General features: G+C 34.6%; 1 protein-coding gene across 1 annotated transcript; it reads right to left on the bottom strand.

The window, feature by feature from the left end:
- Positions 1-14,080: 14,080 nt before the first annotated feature.
- Positions 14,081-15,248, bottom strand: LOC108459215 (uncharacterized). Its single transcript, XM_017758567.1, has 3 exons — positions 15,194-15,248; positions 14,643-15,137; positions 14,081-14,187 (listed from the first exon to the last, which is right to left on the bottom strand). The coding sequence occupies exons 1-3, from the start codon at positions 15,246-15,248 to the stop codon at positions 14,081-14,083; spliced, it is 657 nt and encodes a 218-aa protein (XP_017614056.1).
- Positions 15,249-21,147: the final 5,899 nt, after the last annotated feature.

The raw sequence follows: 21,147 nt of genomic DNA on the forward strand, positions 1-21,147 counted from the left end.
GTATCACGTCATTGGACATTCGTTGATATTTATTTCCAAGTTAATATAGAGATGACTTAAATGAGCAATTTCAAATACTTAAGTGATCAAAGTATAAGTTTATGATTATATATCTCTACTTTTCTTTATATATTATTATTGAGAACATCAAAAGTAATAGAAATAAATCATGATATCCTTTTAAGTCTTGAAAATTCTCTAGTTATATTCTTTTATTTAAATTTAAATACATAAATATTTAAACGTGATTTTAATTTATTTTAAAATTAATAATATATAAATATAAAAGTTATGTAAATTTAAGAAATAGTTTTGTTATTTCGTGCAATGTAGGAAACAATTGTGTGTATTATTGCAATAATACTTAAAATATGATAAATATATTAAATTATAATATTTTTAACAAATAAAATATTTAAAATATTTCTTAAGATATGTGCAACCTAACCTAATCAAATCAATTATTGAATTATTTTCATTTCCAGTAATGATGTAGTTTATCAATTAGGTCAAATTTCCATAGAAAGATAAAGTAATAGTAATATATGCATAGTAGGTTTAGTTCATTGTAATGGGATATGACTAAATTGAATAGAGTTGTGATCAGTAATTTAATTATTTGGTTGAATGAAATGGAATGGAGTTGTAATAGCATTCTTATGTTTTATTGAATGGAATAGATGTTGTAATAGCGTAAGGAAAAAGGCTTAAATGACTAAAGTACCCTTAGCAAAATTTTTTTAGGTAGACGATTATTGTTATTGTTATTAAATTTTAATAAGATTATTATTAAATATATTTTAATAAAATAATTTAATCATATTTTAACATAATTATTATTAAATATAATTTAATAAAATAATATATAATTTAATAACATTCTCAAATAATTATTAATATGAATTAAAAATCATAATATATAACCTACATTATTATTTTTAAACCGCAATACATATTTAATGTGTTAAAATATCATTAGTGAAACAAATAATTTAATTATTTTTAAAATAAAAAGTAAAATATTAGAAGTAATAAATAGCTTGAGAAATATATTTTACATCCAAACATAATGTTCATATATTAACAAAAAGTTACATGGTGCCATTAGCTTATATGCCTTAATCTATATGTTAAATTTTACAACATCAAAAGGTTACAATATTGTAATGGCATTCTATCATGTCATTATACCACCCAAATATTACATATACAAAAAATTACCAAAACATCACTAACACAACCTGGTTTTTAATGGTTAGAAAAAAATCTTCTCACCTATTCCAATTGCACAAAATAAGGTATACTAAAGAAAATAAGCATTTGTGTTAGATGGTCTAGAATTTTGATCAACGTGCGGTAGCACTTTCTTGAATGACCATTTCTAACTTTTGTTGATTAGCACTTCGTAGGCAATGCTCCTACTTATTTCAAGGCCAACTATTCGTATATTTTCTGCCAATAACATGGCAGCATTAGTAAATGAAGTAGAAGAAATATGTTCACTTGCATCATAAATCTTTTTTTTTCTTCTTTGAAAATGTGGAATCATCTTGGTCTCAAGATGGTTGCGATTGTGTAGTTGAGAGATCCATCTCATCCAAAGAAACATCAGCTTCGCATCCACGAAAATCGTTTCTTTCTTCATGAGTATTCGCACTAGCTACATCCTTAACATCTATTTCTTCAATAATATCAGCGGTTGTTTGAGCATATTTCTCAATGGCTTGATCTATTGCGTAAATGGCAGTAAGTTGGTCATAATAAGGGAAACTGCAATGTCTGAATTGACTGGCCTTTTTTGTGACTCTATAAAAAAGGAGGAATCCATATTAGATATAAGTTTGGTCAAAACAAAATAATAAAGACTTGAAATAATTCTTACACTTATATATAAGTTCCAAACAGCATCTTCAGCATAACAAGTTACCTCTGTTCATCCCAACCAAGCCGCTGTTGTCTTTTCCACTGAGCATATTATAAACAATTGCCCAATCCCTTTTCAATGTCTTAATCCTTGATTCAAGATTAGGTTTAGCCTTCAACATAGCATGGGCTAAAACTTTTTCTAACATTCTTTCCAGCTCATTTAAATAACTGACCTTGAATCTCGTATCTACATTAAAGGTTCCAACATTGTGCAAGTCGACCATACATGCAATCAACGCAACATCTTCTTCTGGAACCCATTTCCTTTTGGTTCCTTGAGAATTTTAGGAAGAAACACTTGATTGTAAAAAGCCTGACATAACTATCTTAACAAGAAATGCAAATTAAAATTAAGTTCAATGTTATGAATAAAAAAGTAGACACTTTATAAAATTATAACACATGAAAAATCAAAAGAACGTAAATTAAATTTGTAATTTAACAAGTCTAGTACAATACAAAAAGACAATTCAAACACTGCTAAAGTTTTATAAACTAGATACATGAAATAACATAAACAAACTAATCTTCTACTATTTTACCCTAAACCTAACTAATTTCTAGATGCTTGTCATTCATAGAACATTTGGTTGGCTAGTTCCATCCTCCAAGTAGCTAATGCATCTGATGGATGAATATTTACGATATTCGGTTTATTGTCATCTATCACATTACTAGGAAATCCTTCTCCCAACTCCGCTTCAATAGGATCAAGACTCATATAGGTTCGAATAAAATTATGGGGCAAACAATATGCAATAATGATTCTATTGTGCACCCTCACAGGATAGAATGATGGACTCCTAAGTATTCCCTATCTAAGTTTTAATAACTCAAAGAATCTTTCAATAACATTGTGTGCTGAAGCATGTTTCATATTGAAAAATTCTTCTGGAGTACTAGGTTGGTAACCCTAATGCCACTCATTCAAATGATATATTTGTCCTCTAAAAGGTGCAAGAAATCTCTCACAATTTGTGTAACTAGCATGGTTAACTTTTCCAAAATAGTTTGATCTTAAAAATTAATTCAAATTCCTCCAATTCTGCACTTTACCATGAGGAACTTTTAGTCCATATCTCCTATAAAGACATATCCAAGAACCCGTCCATCAATAACAGAACCTTCCCAACCAGGAAGAATATAAACAAAATGCATATCAGGTGTACAAACACCTAACATATTTGTTGCTATGCCACCTTTTCGTGTTCAATATCTAGGTTTATCAACTTTTGGAACTCTAATCTTGATGTGGGTTCCATCTAAAGCACCTAAGTAATTCTACAAAAAATAGTTTAAAAACCTCAAGTTAGGATACTATATTTAAATCCAAATCAAGTGAATTATGTACAAACTATATATGGAACTCACTTCAATACCTTAAACCATTTCCACCTTAGGTTTGTAGAATTGCTGTAATTGACTATGCCTTTTTAAATAACACATCTTGTAAGCATATGGCAACATTTAAAACAATGTGAAATGATCTACTAATGGTTTCCCTGGACCTATTAAAGTGATGCTTGATAACTCGGTTTTTAAGATGATAAGAAATGATATGTAATAACGTTGTCACTTGCTCATCAACAAGCATGTTCCTTAACAACTTCAATCCTTCTAAAGTTTGTAATATCTCACATAGTTTAAAAAAAGTAACTCTATTCATCCTAACTTGTTCAATATAGATCTTGTCACTAGCATGTACAAGTCTTTTCACATAATCTCGTTGTGTATAAAAATCTAAAATATATGATCTAATCCTTGGTCTATAAGTATGTAGACTAGAGACGACACCCAATGTAACTAAGAATCAACTCACAACTGTACACATTTGCAACCATATTGTCAATGCAAGACCAATTCTTTTTCGCCTCTCACTTTGTACTATTAAAGGAGAACGAGTCATTACTGCAAGATATTAAAATGTTAGATATCTTCAAATCAAAGTATAAATTACTCTCAAAACAGGATGCTAGTTGGATGTTGGAATCAGGAGTTCCCTGAAATCAAAACATAAGGATTTGTTCATTTTGCTATTGCAAACAAAAATTCATGTTCACATAAACATGACTTTTTATCTTATCTTTAGAGATGTTATGTCAGACACTTTATTCCATGGTATTATCATCTATTATGTTTACCACTTCTTTTCTATTATATTAGTGACTTTCTCCTTTATTATTTTCTATTATTTATAATCTCATAAACTTGATTCATTGTTTATAAGTATAACTTGAATGCTCCTTTTATTTTATACCATTGGATTGTACATACCTTAGGATATTGGAAACTCAATGGAAAAACCCAACTTAAAGCATCATGAAATGAGTTTATAAATTTCACTTCTTCATGTTGAACAACTTTTGTTTGAATCAGGTAATGTGGAACTGGAATTAAGATCGAAGGTGCTATTAGGATTGAGAAATTTTAGGTCTATACAAAAATGCTATCTATCTATGAGGAATTTCTACAAGTTTTCTTTTAAATTCCAGTTATTGATGAAATGCCAAGATTATGATTAAAATAGTAAGTTCCAAGGTTGAAACTTTAAAGGGTGAAGTTCTATAACCAATTAAAAGTCAATAATTGCAGTAGTGTATGATGTTATTAATTTGTCCATTTTATCTAAACTCCCTCAACTTTTATGTCTAATATAATATATTTGAACATGACACCGTATGAAACATGTTTTTTGGTGTATTTTCCCACACCCAAACAGGCATATCAAACACATAATATGGTCGAATGATTGTAAATTGCAAGTCGCCTATATATTTATATAATTCTATATACCCTCAGCAATTGTATATATTTGAATATTATATTAAAACATAAAAACACTTTTAGAATTATATAATTATTTTAGTCATTAACCAATTAAATTGGTTTGATTGACTTGTGATATTTAAAATATATTATCTATACTTCTATTCTATATATTAAGCTTTTAACTTGGTATCATGAGTCAATTAAGCACCAATTTAGTTGGGAAAAGATTAATATATTATTTCTTTAATTGGTAAAATATTAATTACTAATAATAATTCTCTTCCCAAATCTCGAGCTTGTCACTCAAAAACCCTTATCCCATGCCCTTCATAAAAAAAAAAGAAAGTGAATCCAACAGGCTATTTGACTCCACATTGTTTTTAAACAAAACAAGAAGTTCAAATTAAACCTAGAAGAAGTACAAAAAAATTAGAAAAATTTGATAGGGTATTTAAGTTCAAACCTGGGTATTAAATTAGATAAGCCAGCAAGGATAAACACCAAAGAAAAGCTATAAGAAAAATGGGTAATAACTCATTATTCTTAAATGTCATCATAACCAATCAAATATAGTAGCAATTGAATTGAAAAGGAAAAAAGAGTTGCAAATTTTCAATGAAAGAAGAGAAATATAACAACATTATTTTAAGAAAATGGACAAACAATAGTGATGTTTTGAATATATATTAAAAAAGCATTAAAAAATATATTAGAATGAATACAGAAAACAAAACTCATCAACCACCTCACTAAAAGCTACTTGTTTGCAAACAGGAAAATGACTTGCCAACCATTTATGGATTAATGGGTTCTTTGTCAAAAATAGCAAAAACTTCATAATCAATTAAACAAAGAATGTAGATAGATCATAAAATTGAGAACAAAAGCTCACCTAATTTTAAAAAAATCAGAAAAATGGGAAAAAAATGAGCAGAGATAATTATAGGCAGATGAATCGACTACAAATTTGGGGAAATTTTTTGGCAGATTAGAGGTTTAGATGGAGACGGAAAAAACCCTTTTGGAAAGACTTTAACAGTCTTGTTGTAACACCCCAAACCCAGCCTAAACGTTATGGACGAATTTGGCAATGTCATATGAAAGGGATTTTGAAAACGGAGCTAACTCGATAAAACACTTAAGCTCATAAATTGCTTTCATTTAATTCAAAACATATATTTTGTAACACCCCATACCCATACCTGAGACCGGGATAGGATACGAGGCATTATCGAAATTTTTAGAATAATTTCAATTAATTTATATCATGTAGTATTCATTTTCATGTTTCATATAATATCCTTTTTATATTATAATTCTCGTATTATATCAAATATTCTATCTGTTGAATCATTGGAGTTCTGATGGATTTTTCAACATTACACTCATAGTGTACATTTCCATATCCCGTCAATTCATATTCAGAAATAATCCTTAGGATGTTTAATCATCAAGCACTCTCTCGAGTCACATCTCATGTAACTGTAGGGAATCAGGATTACCTTTTCAGGTCAAATCCTACCCACCTTAAGTTATCATAAGGAATTATATATCATGTAATCGTAGCGAATCAGGATTACCCTTTTTAGGTCAAATCCTATCCACCTTAGGTTACCATAATGAATCATATATCATGTAACCGTAGCGAATCAGGATTACTCTTTTCAGGCAAATCCTATCTGCCTTAAGTTACCGTAGTGAATTAGGAATAAATCCTATTCACTTTAAATTACCATAGTGAATCAGGAGCAAATCCTATCCACTTTGAGGTATTATAGTGAATCAGGAACGAATCCTATCCACTTTATATTCTCAAGAAGGCTTTTGTCAGATTAACCGTCCGGGTTATGTATTTCTGCAACATATGCAGGAACTCTTTCATTTGGGAAATCACCTATATCCATCCGGAACCCAATACTAAAATAGATTTTATCCCTTTCAAATAGTTTCAGAACATGTATTATTTCTTTCATTTCAACATCCATACATTTCATATATTCAATTCAAACATCATGTAAAATACAATAGAATATTTAAATTGACAAATTTACATGCTCATTCAAGTTATATGAACCTACTTGACTAAATTGCAGAAATACCAAGATTTAGGGGCATTTTTGTAATTTACCATTTTCCCAATTTTCACCCGATCTTAAATTAATAATTTCATTCAATTTATTAATTTAGATAATAAAATAATTCATTCCCTTCAATTTGGTCATTTTTGAATTTTTTTACAAAATTGCCCCCTAAAGTTTTACTTTTATTCAATTTAGTCCTTGAGCCTAAAACATGCAAATTAACCGTACTAGCTGAATATTTATATATATTTTCCTCCTCCTCCTATCCATTCCACATTCTTAATGTATATAACATGCTTATAAGTAGCATTATCTATAATTTCACTATTTACTTATATGTATATTCAAAGCTGTCCATACGTGTCATAGTCACTAAATTATTTTTATCTTAAGATAAAGAACCCCAAATTAAGATATGCTAATTTTACATGAAACTAGATTCACAAATATTCTTACCATAAAATTTTCAGAATTTTTTGTTTAGCCAATAAGTACAGTTTATTCTTTAAATTTACCCCTATTCTGCTGTCTGACAGTTCCGACCCTTCTTTGTTTAGAATTAATTATCTCCTTGTACGAGATTTGGATAATGATATTGATTATTTATATTGAAAATATACTCATTAAGGAATTTAAACATATAAATTTAAGCCCTTAATTATTTTTCTCCAATTTTTGATGATTTTTCAAAGTCAGAACAGGGGAACCTAAAATCATTCTGCCTTGTCTCACAAAATTTATTATATCTCATAATTAAAAATTCCATTGCTTACATAGTTTCTTCTATAAGAAACTAGACTCAATAATATTTAATTAAATATTTTATTCATCCTCTAATTTAATTTCCACAATTTATGGTGATTTTTCAAATTTAGCCTACTGCTGTTGTCCAAAACTGTTTTAGTGCAAGATGTTTATTTACCATGTTTATAACACCCTTATTTTCTTTCTCTACACTATTTCTCATTACCTTCTCTTCACTAACATATTAAGAACATAAAACCTTATATAAGAAAACTCTATATTAACATCATTTCCATGCTTTTTCAACAGTATCAAACTTTAAAATATATTGAAATCTTGATGTTCTTACCTTTTCTCATTGATTTCAATCTTTAACTTGATTTTCTCTCTCCTCCATCTTCTATTTCTTGAATCTAACTTGATATTCTATCATCTTTCTCTCTTGATAGCTATGGAAATTCTTTTGATTTCTAAGTGAAAATAGTGGATTTTTGGTGGAAGGACCAAATTGTAAAGAAAAGAAAAGAAAATTTTCTTAATTTTCTTCTCTTCTAACATTGGTTGCATGGATGGAAAGATGATAGAAATTCTTCATATTTCCTTCTTTATATATTAAATAATTAATAATAAAATAATAATAAATAGTAAAATATCTCATTAAAATATTAAAATAATATTTATCTTAATTAAATAATTATAAAATATCATCAATATCATCATTACTTTCTAGATTTCTCTCTCTTCCAATTGACCATTTTTCCCTTTATTATCTTTTAAAATTTCATCCTTAAGTCATCATTTAATTTGGTAAAATTACAATTTAGTCCCTCATAACTCTTCACCTATTCAATTTGGTCCTAATTCATCCATTTTTCTTAGTTTCTAGATCATTCCACCCTTAAAATATTTACAGTATTGGCCTTCAACTTTTTCATATTTACATTTTAACCCCTCAAGTTTTGATTATTTACTCTTAGGAACAAAATTTTTCACACTTTTACAATTTTGTTCTTTCCTGAATCAAGATATCATAATTTAACTTCCCTTTTTGTCACTTATTTCCTTATTTTTCTATATAAAGGATAATATCTTACTATAGAAATTTTCGGGATATTACATATTCAATTAGTCAACTTGCCTTTAATCATATCATTTTAGCGGAAGCTTAGGAAACTCATCATGTTTAAGGAAAACAATTTGTATTTTAAGTAAATCATGTTTTATGTAGTTGTAAGCAAGTTAAAATCAAAAACCCAAAACCAATGCCAAACAGTTTAAAAGAGTTCAGAAAGTCCCAGAAAATACAAACTCTCCAACTCAAAGCCAAAACTTTAAGTAAAACCATAAAACAAAATCGTCGAGTCCTCTGCTGCACCGATCCGCCTAACTTTGTGGATTACCTGAACAGATTAAACAAAAAAGAGTGAGTTTACGTAAACTCAATGTCTAACCCCACAGAATTAAGCATGCACACAACCAGAAAATCAGAAACAATCAGATAAAAATTCAGGCCTAAGCCCATTACAGATACAGATACACAAATCATAATCGGAATCCTACCCCCATCCTCTACACACTATATCCGACCATCCCTACACACCAGTGGGGTTTAAAAAACCCATCCATCCTTACACACCATATAATACCGATGTGTCACATAATAGATATAATGCAGCCATGTTGCTAGATAATAGGCATAAATTGCCTTTCAGAACACTTCCTTCATTATACATCATCCAAACCCCCAAAATCAGATACAGAACATGCATATCAAACTATCAGATAAAACATGCTTATATAAACAGATATCAGATATGCATAACTTAATCATGCTCAGAACAGAATCTCAGTCTAACAATACACATGATTTCAGGGTTTAGTTAGCCTTTACCGACCTTATGGTTGGCCCACAGTCGATTAGGACGAGTCGTGCGACCCTACGGAATATTTCAGTATAATGGGCCCACATGCCTGTGTGGCCCACGCCCAACTTGGCCTAGCCCGTGTGGCAGATATGGCCACACTGAAGCCACCACACGGCCGTGTCTTGCGCATGGCCATGCTTTCATCAATCACACGGTCGTGTCCTTACACATGGCCTACCATACGGGCAACCACACGCCTGTGTGGCATAGACATGGCCATTTTTAGCTTTTTCCAAAACTTCAATTTTTGCGTTTTGGGTACACACCTGGTACGATTTTGATGCAAAAGCATACCCAGGCCTTCAAAACATACAAAAAGGCATCCAATTGCCCAATTAACAATCAATTTACGAATCGATACCAAAACCCAAAATAACGCTCAAGACTTACCAACCCACTAACTCACTAACAGCAAAAAGAAACTGCTAGCATATCCCTAATTTCTCTCCACTAATCCACTAACAACCCACTTACTTAGAATTTTAGTTCCACCGAAACTCTCTTAGTCAAACGAGCAAAAATAAACTCTCTCGCTCGCGCAAGGATTCGAACACAGGACCTCCAACCTCACAACCCCTTACCACTTGAACCAGTAAGCTCATTCTAATGTGGAACTACAGGCAATTTAATCTAAGCCCAATGAGCAGAGATAGGGCTTAATTCCAAAAATAACAAAATTTGCCAAGGGTAAGCCTTGAACCCAAGACCTCTCACACACTTTCAAAACATTTAACCACTGAAGCAGATACACATTTTGTGTCACATTTTCACAAAAGCAGAAATATAATATTCAAGGCGTTACAACTCTACCCCCTAAAAGAAATTTCGACCTCGAAACTTACCTGATCAGAACAGATGAGGATACTGCTGACGCATCGAGTCTAGGGGTGTTCAGTCGGTTAATCGACCCAAAATAACATTAATCGAATTAACCGACTCTTTAAAATTTTTAACCGTTAACTGGATCAAAATTTTTTTTAAAAAATTAATCGAACCAAAATTTTTTTGGTTAATTCGGTCAGTTAACCTAATTAACCGAAAATTATATTTTTTTATTTTTGATTAAAATAAGTATAAAATTAACCGATTAACAGAATTAATCGAATTAACCGAATTACCCGAATTAGTCAAATTAACTGAATTAACCGAATTATTTGTATAAAATTATATGTTTTTTATTTTTATTTATTAAATTATTTGTAATTTTTATGATTGGGTTGGGTACTTGGGTTAATATATATTAGATTGGGTATTTGGGTTTATGTTGGATTGGGTTTGAGTGAATAGTGAGCTATTTATATATTATAATTTTATTTATTATTTTTCAGTTAAACTAAAAAAATTCGATTAACCGACCGGTTTCGAACCGAATTAACCGTTAACCAAAAATTTAAAAAATTATTAACCGACCCCCGACTGAATTAATTCGATTAATCGACCGATTAACCGAATTCGGTCGGTTAACCGAATTTTTTTGGTTTTACCTGAATTTTGTACATCCCTAATCGAGTCCTTAGGTTTTCACGTGGCCTCCTCAGTGCTATGATTCCGCCACAGCACCTTTACTAAAGGAATGGACTTTTTTCGCAGAACCTTGACATCGCGATCCAGAATCTGAATCGGCTCCTCTTCAAAAGTCAAGTCCGACCTAACCTCGATCTCCTCAACCGAGGCAACATGGGATGGATCAGAACGGTACCACCTCAACATCGAGACGTGAAACACATCATGAATACAGTCCAACTCAGGGAGTAGCTACAACTGATAAGCAACTGGTCCCACACGCTTTAAAATCCAATACGGTCCAATAAACCTAGGGCTCAACTTGCCCTTCCGACCGAACCTCAGAACTTTCTTCCACGGAGAGACCTTAAGAAACACAAAATCCCCCACAGAGTACTCAATCTCACGTCTCTTCAGATCTACATATGATTTTTGCCTATCAGAAGCCACTTTTAGACGATCCTGAATCAGTCAAACCTTATCCTCCGTCTTGGAAACCAATTCAGGACCCAAAAATCAACGTTCGCCTAACTTAGTCCAACACAGTGGAGTACGATACTTACACCATATAGAGCCTCGTAAGGTTCCATTTGAATGCTAGACTGGAAACTGTTATTGTAGGTGAACTCAGCTAATGGCAGATAATCCTCCTAACTACCTCGGAAGTCGATCACACAACTCCGAAGCATATCCTCCAGTATTTGAATCACCCTTTCCGATTAACCACCGGTCTGAAGATGGAACGTAGTACTGAATTCCAATCTCGACCCCAGAGCTTCATGTAACTTCTTCCAGAACTGAGATGTAAAATAAGGATCTATCTCTGTTAGAAATAATCAACACTAGAACCCCATACAGCCTAACTATCTCGAAGAGAAAAGTCCATCTGAACCGGAATGAAGTGAGCCGACTTGGTCAATCAATCCATGATGACCCAAACAAAATCCTTTTTTGTGGGTGTTAAAGGCAACCCACTAACGAAGTCCATCGTTCCTCACTCCCATTTCCACAAAGGAATTTTAACTGGTTGCAACAAACTCGAAGGTAACTGGTGCTTAGCCTTAACCTGCTGACAAGTCAAACAGCGAGCAACGAAATTGGTAACCTCACGCTTCAACCTCGGCTACTAGTACAACTCACAGAGATCGCGGTACATCTTAACCACCGGGATGCATAGTATAAGGGCTACTATGCGTCTCCTTCAAAATCCACTGCCTCAAATCAGAATCATTTGACACACAAATCCAACATCAAAAAGACAAAGCACCATCACTGTTCAACCCAGTTGGAAGTAGTACCACTCTCAATTTGGTGGAACCACACATCTAGAGTCTCATCCACTAACTGTTTATCTCGAATCTGCTCAATCCAAGTTGGCTTAACTTGCAACTTGGCCAATGGACTCCCATCATTAAACAAACTAAGGTGAGCAAACATCTCTCTTAGATCAAAAATCGCTTTACGACTTAGAGCATCGGCTATCACATTCGCCTTACCATGATGATACTCTATCATGCAGTTGTAATCCTTGAGCAGCTCAATCCATTGCTCCTGCCTAAGTTTCAACTTCTTCTGAGTAAGGAGATATTTGAGACTCTTGTAATCGTTGTAGATGATACACCTCATACCATACAAATAATGTCTCTAGATCTTCAACACAAAGACCACTGCAGTCAACTCAAGATCATGCGTCGGATAGTTCCCTTCATGTGGTCTTAAAATGACGGGACTCATAAGCCACAACCTTATCATCTTGCATCAGAATGCAACCCAATCCAACATGAAACGCATCACCGTATACTACAAACTCCTTTCTAGATTCAAGCTATATAAGAACAAGAGCCTGAGTCAGAGCCGACTTGAGCTTCTCAAAGCTCGATTGCTGTGCATCAGTCTAGAAAAATAGCACACCCTTACGCAGAAGTTTAGTAAGAGGAGCTGTAATTAGAGAGAACCCTTCTACAAAACGCTGATAATATACCGCCAAACCCAGGAAGCTACGGATTTTGGATACATTCTTAAGCTGTTTCCAATCAAGCACAGCCTTGATCTTGCGAGGATCAACTCAAATTCCTTCAGTAGAAACTACGTGCCCCAGAAAAGTCACTTCACGCAACTAGAACTCACACTTCCTTAGCTTAGCGTAAAGCTGCTTCTCACGAAGAATTTGAAACACTACTCTAAAGTGCTCATCATGTTCATCCTCCGTCGTAGAGTATACCAGAATGTCATTGATGAAGACCACAATGACCTGATCCAAATAAGACTGAAACACACGATTTATCAGATCTATAAATGCAGCCGGTGTATTCGTCAAACCGAATGGCATAACTACGAACTCGTAATGTCCATAACGAGTCCTAAATGCGATATTGTGAACATCAACTTCCTTAACCCTCAACTAATGATATCCTGATCGAATATCAATCTTGGAGAACATAGAAGCCCTCAGAATTGATCAAACCAGTCATCGATCCTCAGAAGCGGATACTTATTTTTTACAGTCAGCTTGTTCAGTTGTCGATAGTCGATGCACATCCTCATTGTCCCATCCATTTTCTTAACAAACAAGACTGGTGCTCCCCATGGAGACACACTAGGAAGAATGCAACTACGGTCCAACAACTTCTGTAGTTGAGCCTTAAGCTCTGTAAGCTCTTTTGGTGCCATACAATAGGTAGCGATGGACACCGGAGTTGTACCCGAAAGAAGCTCGATCCCAAACTCAACCTTTCAGTTTGGAGGCAATCCTAGTAACTCCTCAGGAAAAACATTTGAAAAATCCCTCACAGTTTTGAAATCTCCCAAAGAAGAACCCCTATATTCAGAAATACTGACATAGGCCAGCAACACCTCACACCCTTTCCGTACCAATTTCTCAGCCACAAGTACAGATATCACATTAGACAAATAATCCCGACACTCTCTGATCACAACCACCATTTCATCCACCTCAATTCTTAAAACAACCTTCTTAGTCGCACAATCCAGACTAACCCAGTGCTTAACCAACCAGTCCATACCCAGAATCAGATCGAATTCCTCAAATGGTAACTCCATTAGATTAGCCAGAAATACCGTCTCTTGCACTACTAAGGGAACATCCCTATATAGTTTGCTAACCTAAACAGACTACCCCAACGGACTCAATACAGTGACCTCACTCATAGTGCTCTCAACTGTAATCCCCAGGTTTCCAGATGCAGTACTAGCTATGTAAGAGTGAGTAGACCATATGTCTGTCAAGGCCAAGTAAGGTACATCAAATATAAAAAAAACGTAAGCATCTCTATCCTCTCAGCGACGTGTAACATAAACCAAAATAGGCTGCCTCGCCTCTGTCTAACTAGTACCTCTGCCCGGTGCTCTGTCTATGACCCAAACCATTCCACCCCTAGCCTATCATGACCCTTAGGTGGCTGCTGAATTGCCCTCTGTGACTGAACAAAACTTAGAGCTTGCGTCTGATCTGCCCACTGTGGATAGTTTCTAATACGGTGCTCAAGAGACCCACACCTCAAACAAGCCCCAATCTTTCTCCAACAGTCGTCCGAATGGTGTCTCCCACAATCTCCACAAGGCAGCATCCTAGTAGAAGCAATAGGGCCACCCACTCTAACTGGCCCATCAGATCTAACCTTTTTCTTAGGCCTCTGCATAGAACTCGAGGGCTCCGAATCCCTCTTGTTTTTACCTCTCTCCCTATCTCTATTCTGGCACTTCGCGCGCTTAACATCCTCGGCGATCTCTGCCTTCTCTACCAGAACATAAAACTTACGCTCCCTTTGCGGAGTAATTAGAACCCTCAGATTATCCCTTAGGCCATCCTCAAACCCAGCACACCTCTCATACTCGGACACCACTATGCCTCGAGCATAGCGACTCAACCTCAAAAATTTGCCCTCATACTCGGCTACAGATCGATCACCTTGTGTGAGATTCAGAAACTCACTCCTGCGAGCATCGACATAGCTAACTCCCACATACTTTCTTTGGAATATAGTCTTAAAGAATTCCCAAGTCAAACGATTCGGCTGAGTGCCATCCTTAACCGTCAACCACCACTGGTAAGCCTCATCGCGAAGTAAGAAGACTGCACCTTTCGATTTCTGCTCGAGCGTACAGTCCATATCATCCATAATCCTCTCAGTGGCCTCCAACCAATACTCAGCCACACTAGGGGCAACTCCTGTGACACCCTTAAACAACTCAGCTCCATTAGACCAGAGTTGCTCAATTACCGACCTTCGGCCCCAGATCCAGAATTAGGCCTAGTGACCCTCTCCAATATCCTCAGCATGGTTGGGACATTGCGTCATCCCCAACTGAACGACTCTTAAACCCAGTCTAAGTAGCAGGTGACACAGGTGTCTCACTAGTGTCCAGATTTGGCATGCTGCCTAGAGATGATGACTCAACCCAAGCCTTCCTACAGCCTTTACCTCGACTTCGAATACGACGTCCACGAATACCCGTACCGTTATTGTAATTTTAAAGTTTTATCTACATTAAAAATTTTATGCATCAGTTTCAGTATTTATTAACAGATATTGTATATACAATTTAGCAGAAGTTTAGAAGTGTTTCAGATGTTTCATTCTATTAACTATCTTAGTATAGTTTCAAAGAGTACTAACTACAGTATTTCAAAACAGTTTAATCTAAGTACAGAGATACTTACAGGATCGGCACCGGAGGCTCGGTGTTCCACGTACTTAATCAGAGTGTTTAAAATAATTTGAAAACCAATTCTTTAAAACCAAATTTTGGAACCCAAAATTCATAGCTGAGTTTTTCAACCTGACTTTAATACCACAAAATGTAACACCTCAAACCTAGCTTAGACGTTATGGCCGAATTTGTAACGCCCTCACGCCCGAGACTGTCGCCAGATTCAAGCTTGAGGTGTTACTAAACTTAATTCATCAATTTAACAGCTCAAACAATTTATTTTTAAAATTTCCAGACAAGCTGGCCAACTGCATCACAGTCGCTTAAAAATTCATATCTCGAGTTCTGAACCTAAAAATTAAAATCTGTAAATTTTCCCTAAAACTATACTCATATATATATTTAATAATTTTTTTTCTAGAATTTTTGGTCAAGCCAATTAGTACAGTTTATTAGTTAATATCTCACCTATTTTAGGGTTCGACTACTCTGACCCCTGTGTATTACAAATCAGATATCTCCCTGTACAGAGTTTCAATGACTATGCTGTTTGTTTCTTATAAAACTAGACTCAATAAGGATTTCATACATGTAAGATTAAACTCCTAAATGTTTTTTTAAAATTTATAGTGAATTTTTAAATTCAAAATAGGGGATACAGAGATCACTCTGACCCTATTCCACCAAAACTTAAATATCTCACAAAATATAACTCATATTCCTATTTTGTTCCATCCATATGAAAATAGACTAATCAAGCTTCAATTTCATAACTTAGTCATCATTTAATTCTATTTACACTATTTTTAGTGATTTTTCAAATTTACATCATTGCTGCTGTCAGATTCTATTTTATGGCAAAATTTACTTTACTATGTATTTTCATGGACTAAATAGCATTTTAAACATACATAACATCAAATATGACTTAGATTGGCCATTCCAATGGCTAATAATTTACAAACCCTTTTCTTGTCAAACCATAGCCATATCATAAGATCATTTACACAAAGTGAGTATTTTTCCATACATGCCACATTCAAAATACACAAGCCATTTTACCAATTTAGGCCTTCGGATAGTGTGGACGAATCTTCGACCTATCCCGATTCTCAAGTCGGCTTGTCAACAACTACAATGAATGAAAAGGAGGGGGTAAGCATAAATGCTTAGTAAGTTCACATGCAAATAGCAAGTAACATAATCATGAAATTCCACGTAAAACATCATTTGCATAAACAACACCAAGACATTCATGTTTCATTTGCATTTAATATCTTTCTACGATTTCATCATACCAAGTTCTCAACCCGAGGATTTAAACACATACCTACCAAATTTTCTCATTCACCACACTTACCAATATGTCACCTTCATTTTAGGCATTCTTCTCATTCACTTAAGATTCACTCGTTGAACACATCGGAATATAATTCGAATACGCGGATTTCATGAATGTAAGTGCCATACCCGCAGCTAGACAAACTCAATAGCCTGCGGAACTTATGTAGCCAAGCTACCATGTAACCCGCCCATAAGTGAACTCGGACTCAACTCAACGACCTCGGGTGTTCGCATCCATAAGTGAACTCAGACTCAACTCAACGAGTTCGGATGCCTAGTTACAACTCACGAACTCGGACTCAACTCAACGAGTTCGGAACTCAAGTATCCTAGTGACATGTCACTTGTATTCTAATATATTCCTAAGGTTTAAACGGGCTTTTTCCTCGATCTCACATCTTTGCCATCTTCCACGGAATATCGGAACCGATACTCGGTGATAGTTCATACTCATCAAGTAATTCACATAATTACATATTATTCAACAATAACCACAAAACATAACATTTCATGATAATAACAAGCATCATACCATATAAACAACATTAAATTGCTCAAAATGACAATTATGTTACTACATTTACACATGAACTTACCTCGATACAAAATATTAGCAATCGAGCCTATTCTTCGTAAACTTTATTTTTCCCTCGATCGCGACTTGAATCTCGTTTCTCTTGATCTATAATGCCAAATTAATCTTATTTAATAATACATTCATCAAAACAGCATTTAATACGAACTTTGGAAAATTACATTTTTGCCCCTAAACTTTTGCATAATTACACTTTTGCCCCTAGGCTCGGGAATTAAACTTCATCCCTTATTCTTATGTTTTATTACATGCTGATCATTTTCCCTTCTATGGCAACATCAAATTCACACTCTAACATGTACTTATGACTATTAGGTATTTTTACCGATTAAGCCCTTTTACTCGTTTTTGCTTAAAACCGAGTAGCACAAGTTGTCTAACATAATTTAAAACCTCATATTCTATCATAAAACACCAAAATACTCAAATTTCACCTATGGTTATTTTTCCAAATATGAACCCTAGGTTGAATTATTGCTAGCATAAGTTAATTCGAGCTACCGGGATTTCAAAAACATAAAAATCATTAAAAACGAGGCATGAAATCACTTACTATGAAGCTTGAAAGTTGAAGAAACCCTAGCTATGGGGAGAGGTAAAATTCGGCAGCAACAATATGGAGAAGATGATCATTTTGTGTTATTTTTCTCGTTTTATTTCATTTAATATACAAATGACCAAAATGCCCTTACTACTAAACTTTCCAAAAATTCCATCCATGTCCAAATTTTTGTCCATAGACTTAGAAATTGGTCATTTTGCTATTTAAGACCTCCTCATTAATATTTCAAATAAATTTCATACTAAAAACTCCTAGAATGCAAGTTTTGCAAATTATTCGATTTAGTCCCTAATTTCAATTTAAGCACTTTAGGCATAGGATTTCATCACGAAATTTTCACACAATCATGAAATCATATCATAAACATAAAAATAATTATAAAATAATTATTTCTATCTCGGATTTGTGGTCACAAAACCACTATTCCGATTAGGCCCTAATTCGGGATATTATAGAATTTGGCGATGTTACATGAAAGAGATTTTGAAAACGGAGCTAACTCGGTAAAACACTTAAGCTCATAAATTGCTTTCATTTAATTCAAAACATATATTCAATTAGTCGACTTGCCTTTAATCATATCATTTTAGCGGAAGCTCAGGAAACTTATCATGTTTAATGAACACAATTTGCATTTTAAGAAAATCATGTTTTAGATAAAACGATCGTAGTTGTAAGCAAGTTAAACCAAAATCCCAAAACTAATGCCAAGCATTTTAAAAGACTCCATAAAGTCCTAGAAAATACAACCTCTCCAACTCAAAGCCAAAACTTCAAATAAAACCATAAAACAAAATAAAACAATAAAAGCAGGTGGTCACCGTCGAGTCCTCCGCTGCACCGATCCGCCTAACTTTGTGGATTACTTGAATAGATTAAATAGAAAAGAGTGAGTTTACGTAAACTCAGTGTGTAACCCTACAGAATTAAGCATGTACACAACCAAAAAATCAAAAACAGTCAGATACTGATTCGGGCCTAAAGCCACAGATACACAAATCAGAATCGAAATCTTACCCCCATCCTCTACACACCATCTCCTACCATCCCTACACATCATGTGGGGTTTAAAACACCCACCCATCCTTACACACCATATAGTGCCGATGCGGCACATAACAGATATAATGTAGCCATTCTGCTATATAATAGGCGTAAGTTGCCTTTCAGAACACTTCCTTCATTATACATCATCCCAACCCCTAAAATCAGACACAGAACATACATATCGAATTATCAGATAAAACATGCTTATATGAACAGATATCATATATGCATAACTTAATCATGCTCAGAACAGAATCTCAGTCTAACAATACACATGATTTCAGGGTTTAGTTAGCCTTTATCGACCCTACAATTGGCCCATAGTCGATTAGGAAGACCTGTGCGACCCTACATAATATTTTAGTATAATGGGCCTACATGCCCGTGTGAGATGCATGTGTGGCCCACAGGCCTAAATTGGCCTTACCCATGTGGCCCATACGGCCTGGCCTTATAATCTACACGCCTATGTGAGATGCCTGTGCGGGCCCACATACCCAACTTGGCTAGCCAGTATGGCCCACACGGCCACACTCGAGCGACCACACGGTCGTTTCTTACGCACGACCATACCTTCATCAATCACACGACACGACCTACCACACGAGCAACCACACACTCGTGTGGCATCGGTAGTGGCTATTTTTGGCTTTTGTCGAAACATCAATTTTTTCATTTCGGGTACACACTTGATACGATTTTGATGCAAAAGCACACCCGAGGCCTTTAAAGCCTATGAAAAGGCATCCAATTGCTCAATTAGCAATCAATTTACGAATCGATACCAAAACCTGAAATAACGCTCAAGACTTACCAATGCCAATATTTGTCGCTAACACAATTCAAGCAAAAGGAGCGATACTCACTCCTCACAGCCTTCTCATTCACCAGAATAATTGCAGAAAAATCAACCCTCACAATTACACCTATAGAAACTAACTCATAACGCAATAAAACCCTTACCTACACCACAATACAGAGAACGACACATCAATGATACGTATTTTGAAAGGGAAAATTCAATAGGAATTAGGAAAGGAAGAAGCCGAAAATTGGAAGTGTAAACAGAGAAGGAAAAAAAAATAAAACGTTAGAGAGAGTAATTTTGGGGAAACAACAAAAAGAAACTCTAGCAAATCCCTAATTTCTCTCTACTAACTCACTTAATCAGAATTTCAGTTCCACCTAAACTCCCTCAGTCAAACGAGCAAAAATAAACTCTCTCGCTCACGCAAGTATTCAAACATAGGACCTCCAACCTTTCAACCCCTTACCACTCGAACCAACAAGCTCATTCTGATATGGAACTACAGGAAATTTAATCTAAGCCCATTGAGCAGAGATAAGACTTAATTCCAAAAGTAACTAAATTTGCCAAGGGTAAGCCTTGAACCCAAGACCTCTCACACACTCCCAAAACACTTAACCACTAAAGCAGCTACACATTTTGTACCACATTTTCGCAAAAGTAGAAATATAATATTCATGGGTGTTACACTTGTTTTTAAGGTAACTAAAAGAGGTAGAGAGGAAATCGAAAGGAATAACGAAAGAGATAAATGTTTACCTAAGGGAGGACAGCTAGTGGCCAGAGGCGAAGGAAGTAAGAGAGATCGGGACTGATAGTGGCTATCGGTGTAACGCCTCGATTTTTGGGCCTGGAAGTATTGGGCCTTGTGTCTGGGTTCAGGTGGAAAACGACCCGAATAATTTGGATGTTATTATTATTATTTCATATGTTTAGTTTAGTAATTAAATAAATTACGAAAGGTTTATGGTGTGGGAAAAAAGGCCCAAGAGTAAATTTAATTGGAGGCAATTCCTGAATTTTAATTTTGGGAGAGAGGGTTCTGGTGATATGGGCTTTTAAAGTTGAGGTGGTAAAATAGGACACAAATAAGGCCTTGGTAAAGTGGCAAGGTGGCGCCACTAAGTTCCTAAAAAAAAGGCGTCTGGGAAGGAATTAAAGGTCCAGGGTCC

The sequence above is a fragment of the Gossypium arboreum genome, chromosome 4 (assembly GCF_025698485.1).
Source record: "Gossypium arboreum isolate Shixiya-1 chromosome 4, ASM2569848v2, whole genome shotgun sequence".
In the NCBI taxonomy this organism is placed as follows: Eukaryota; Viridiplantae; Streptophyta; class Magnoliopsida; order Malvales; family Malvaceae; genus Gossypium; species Gossypium arboreum.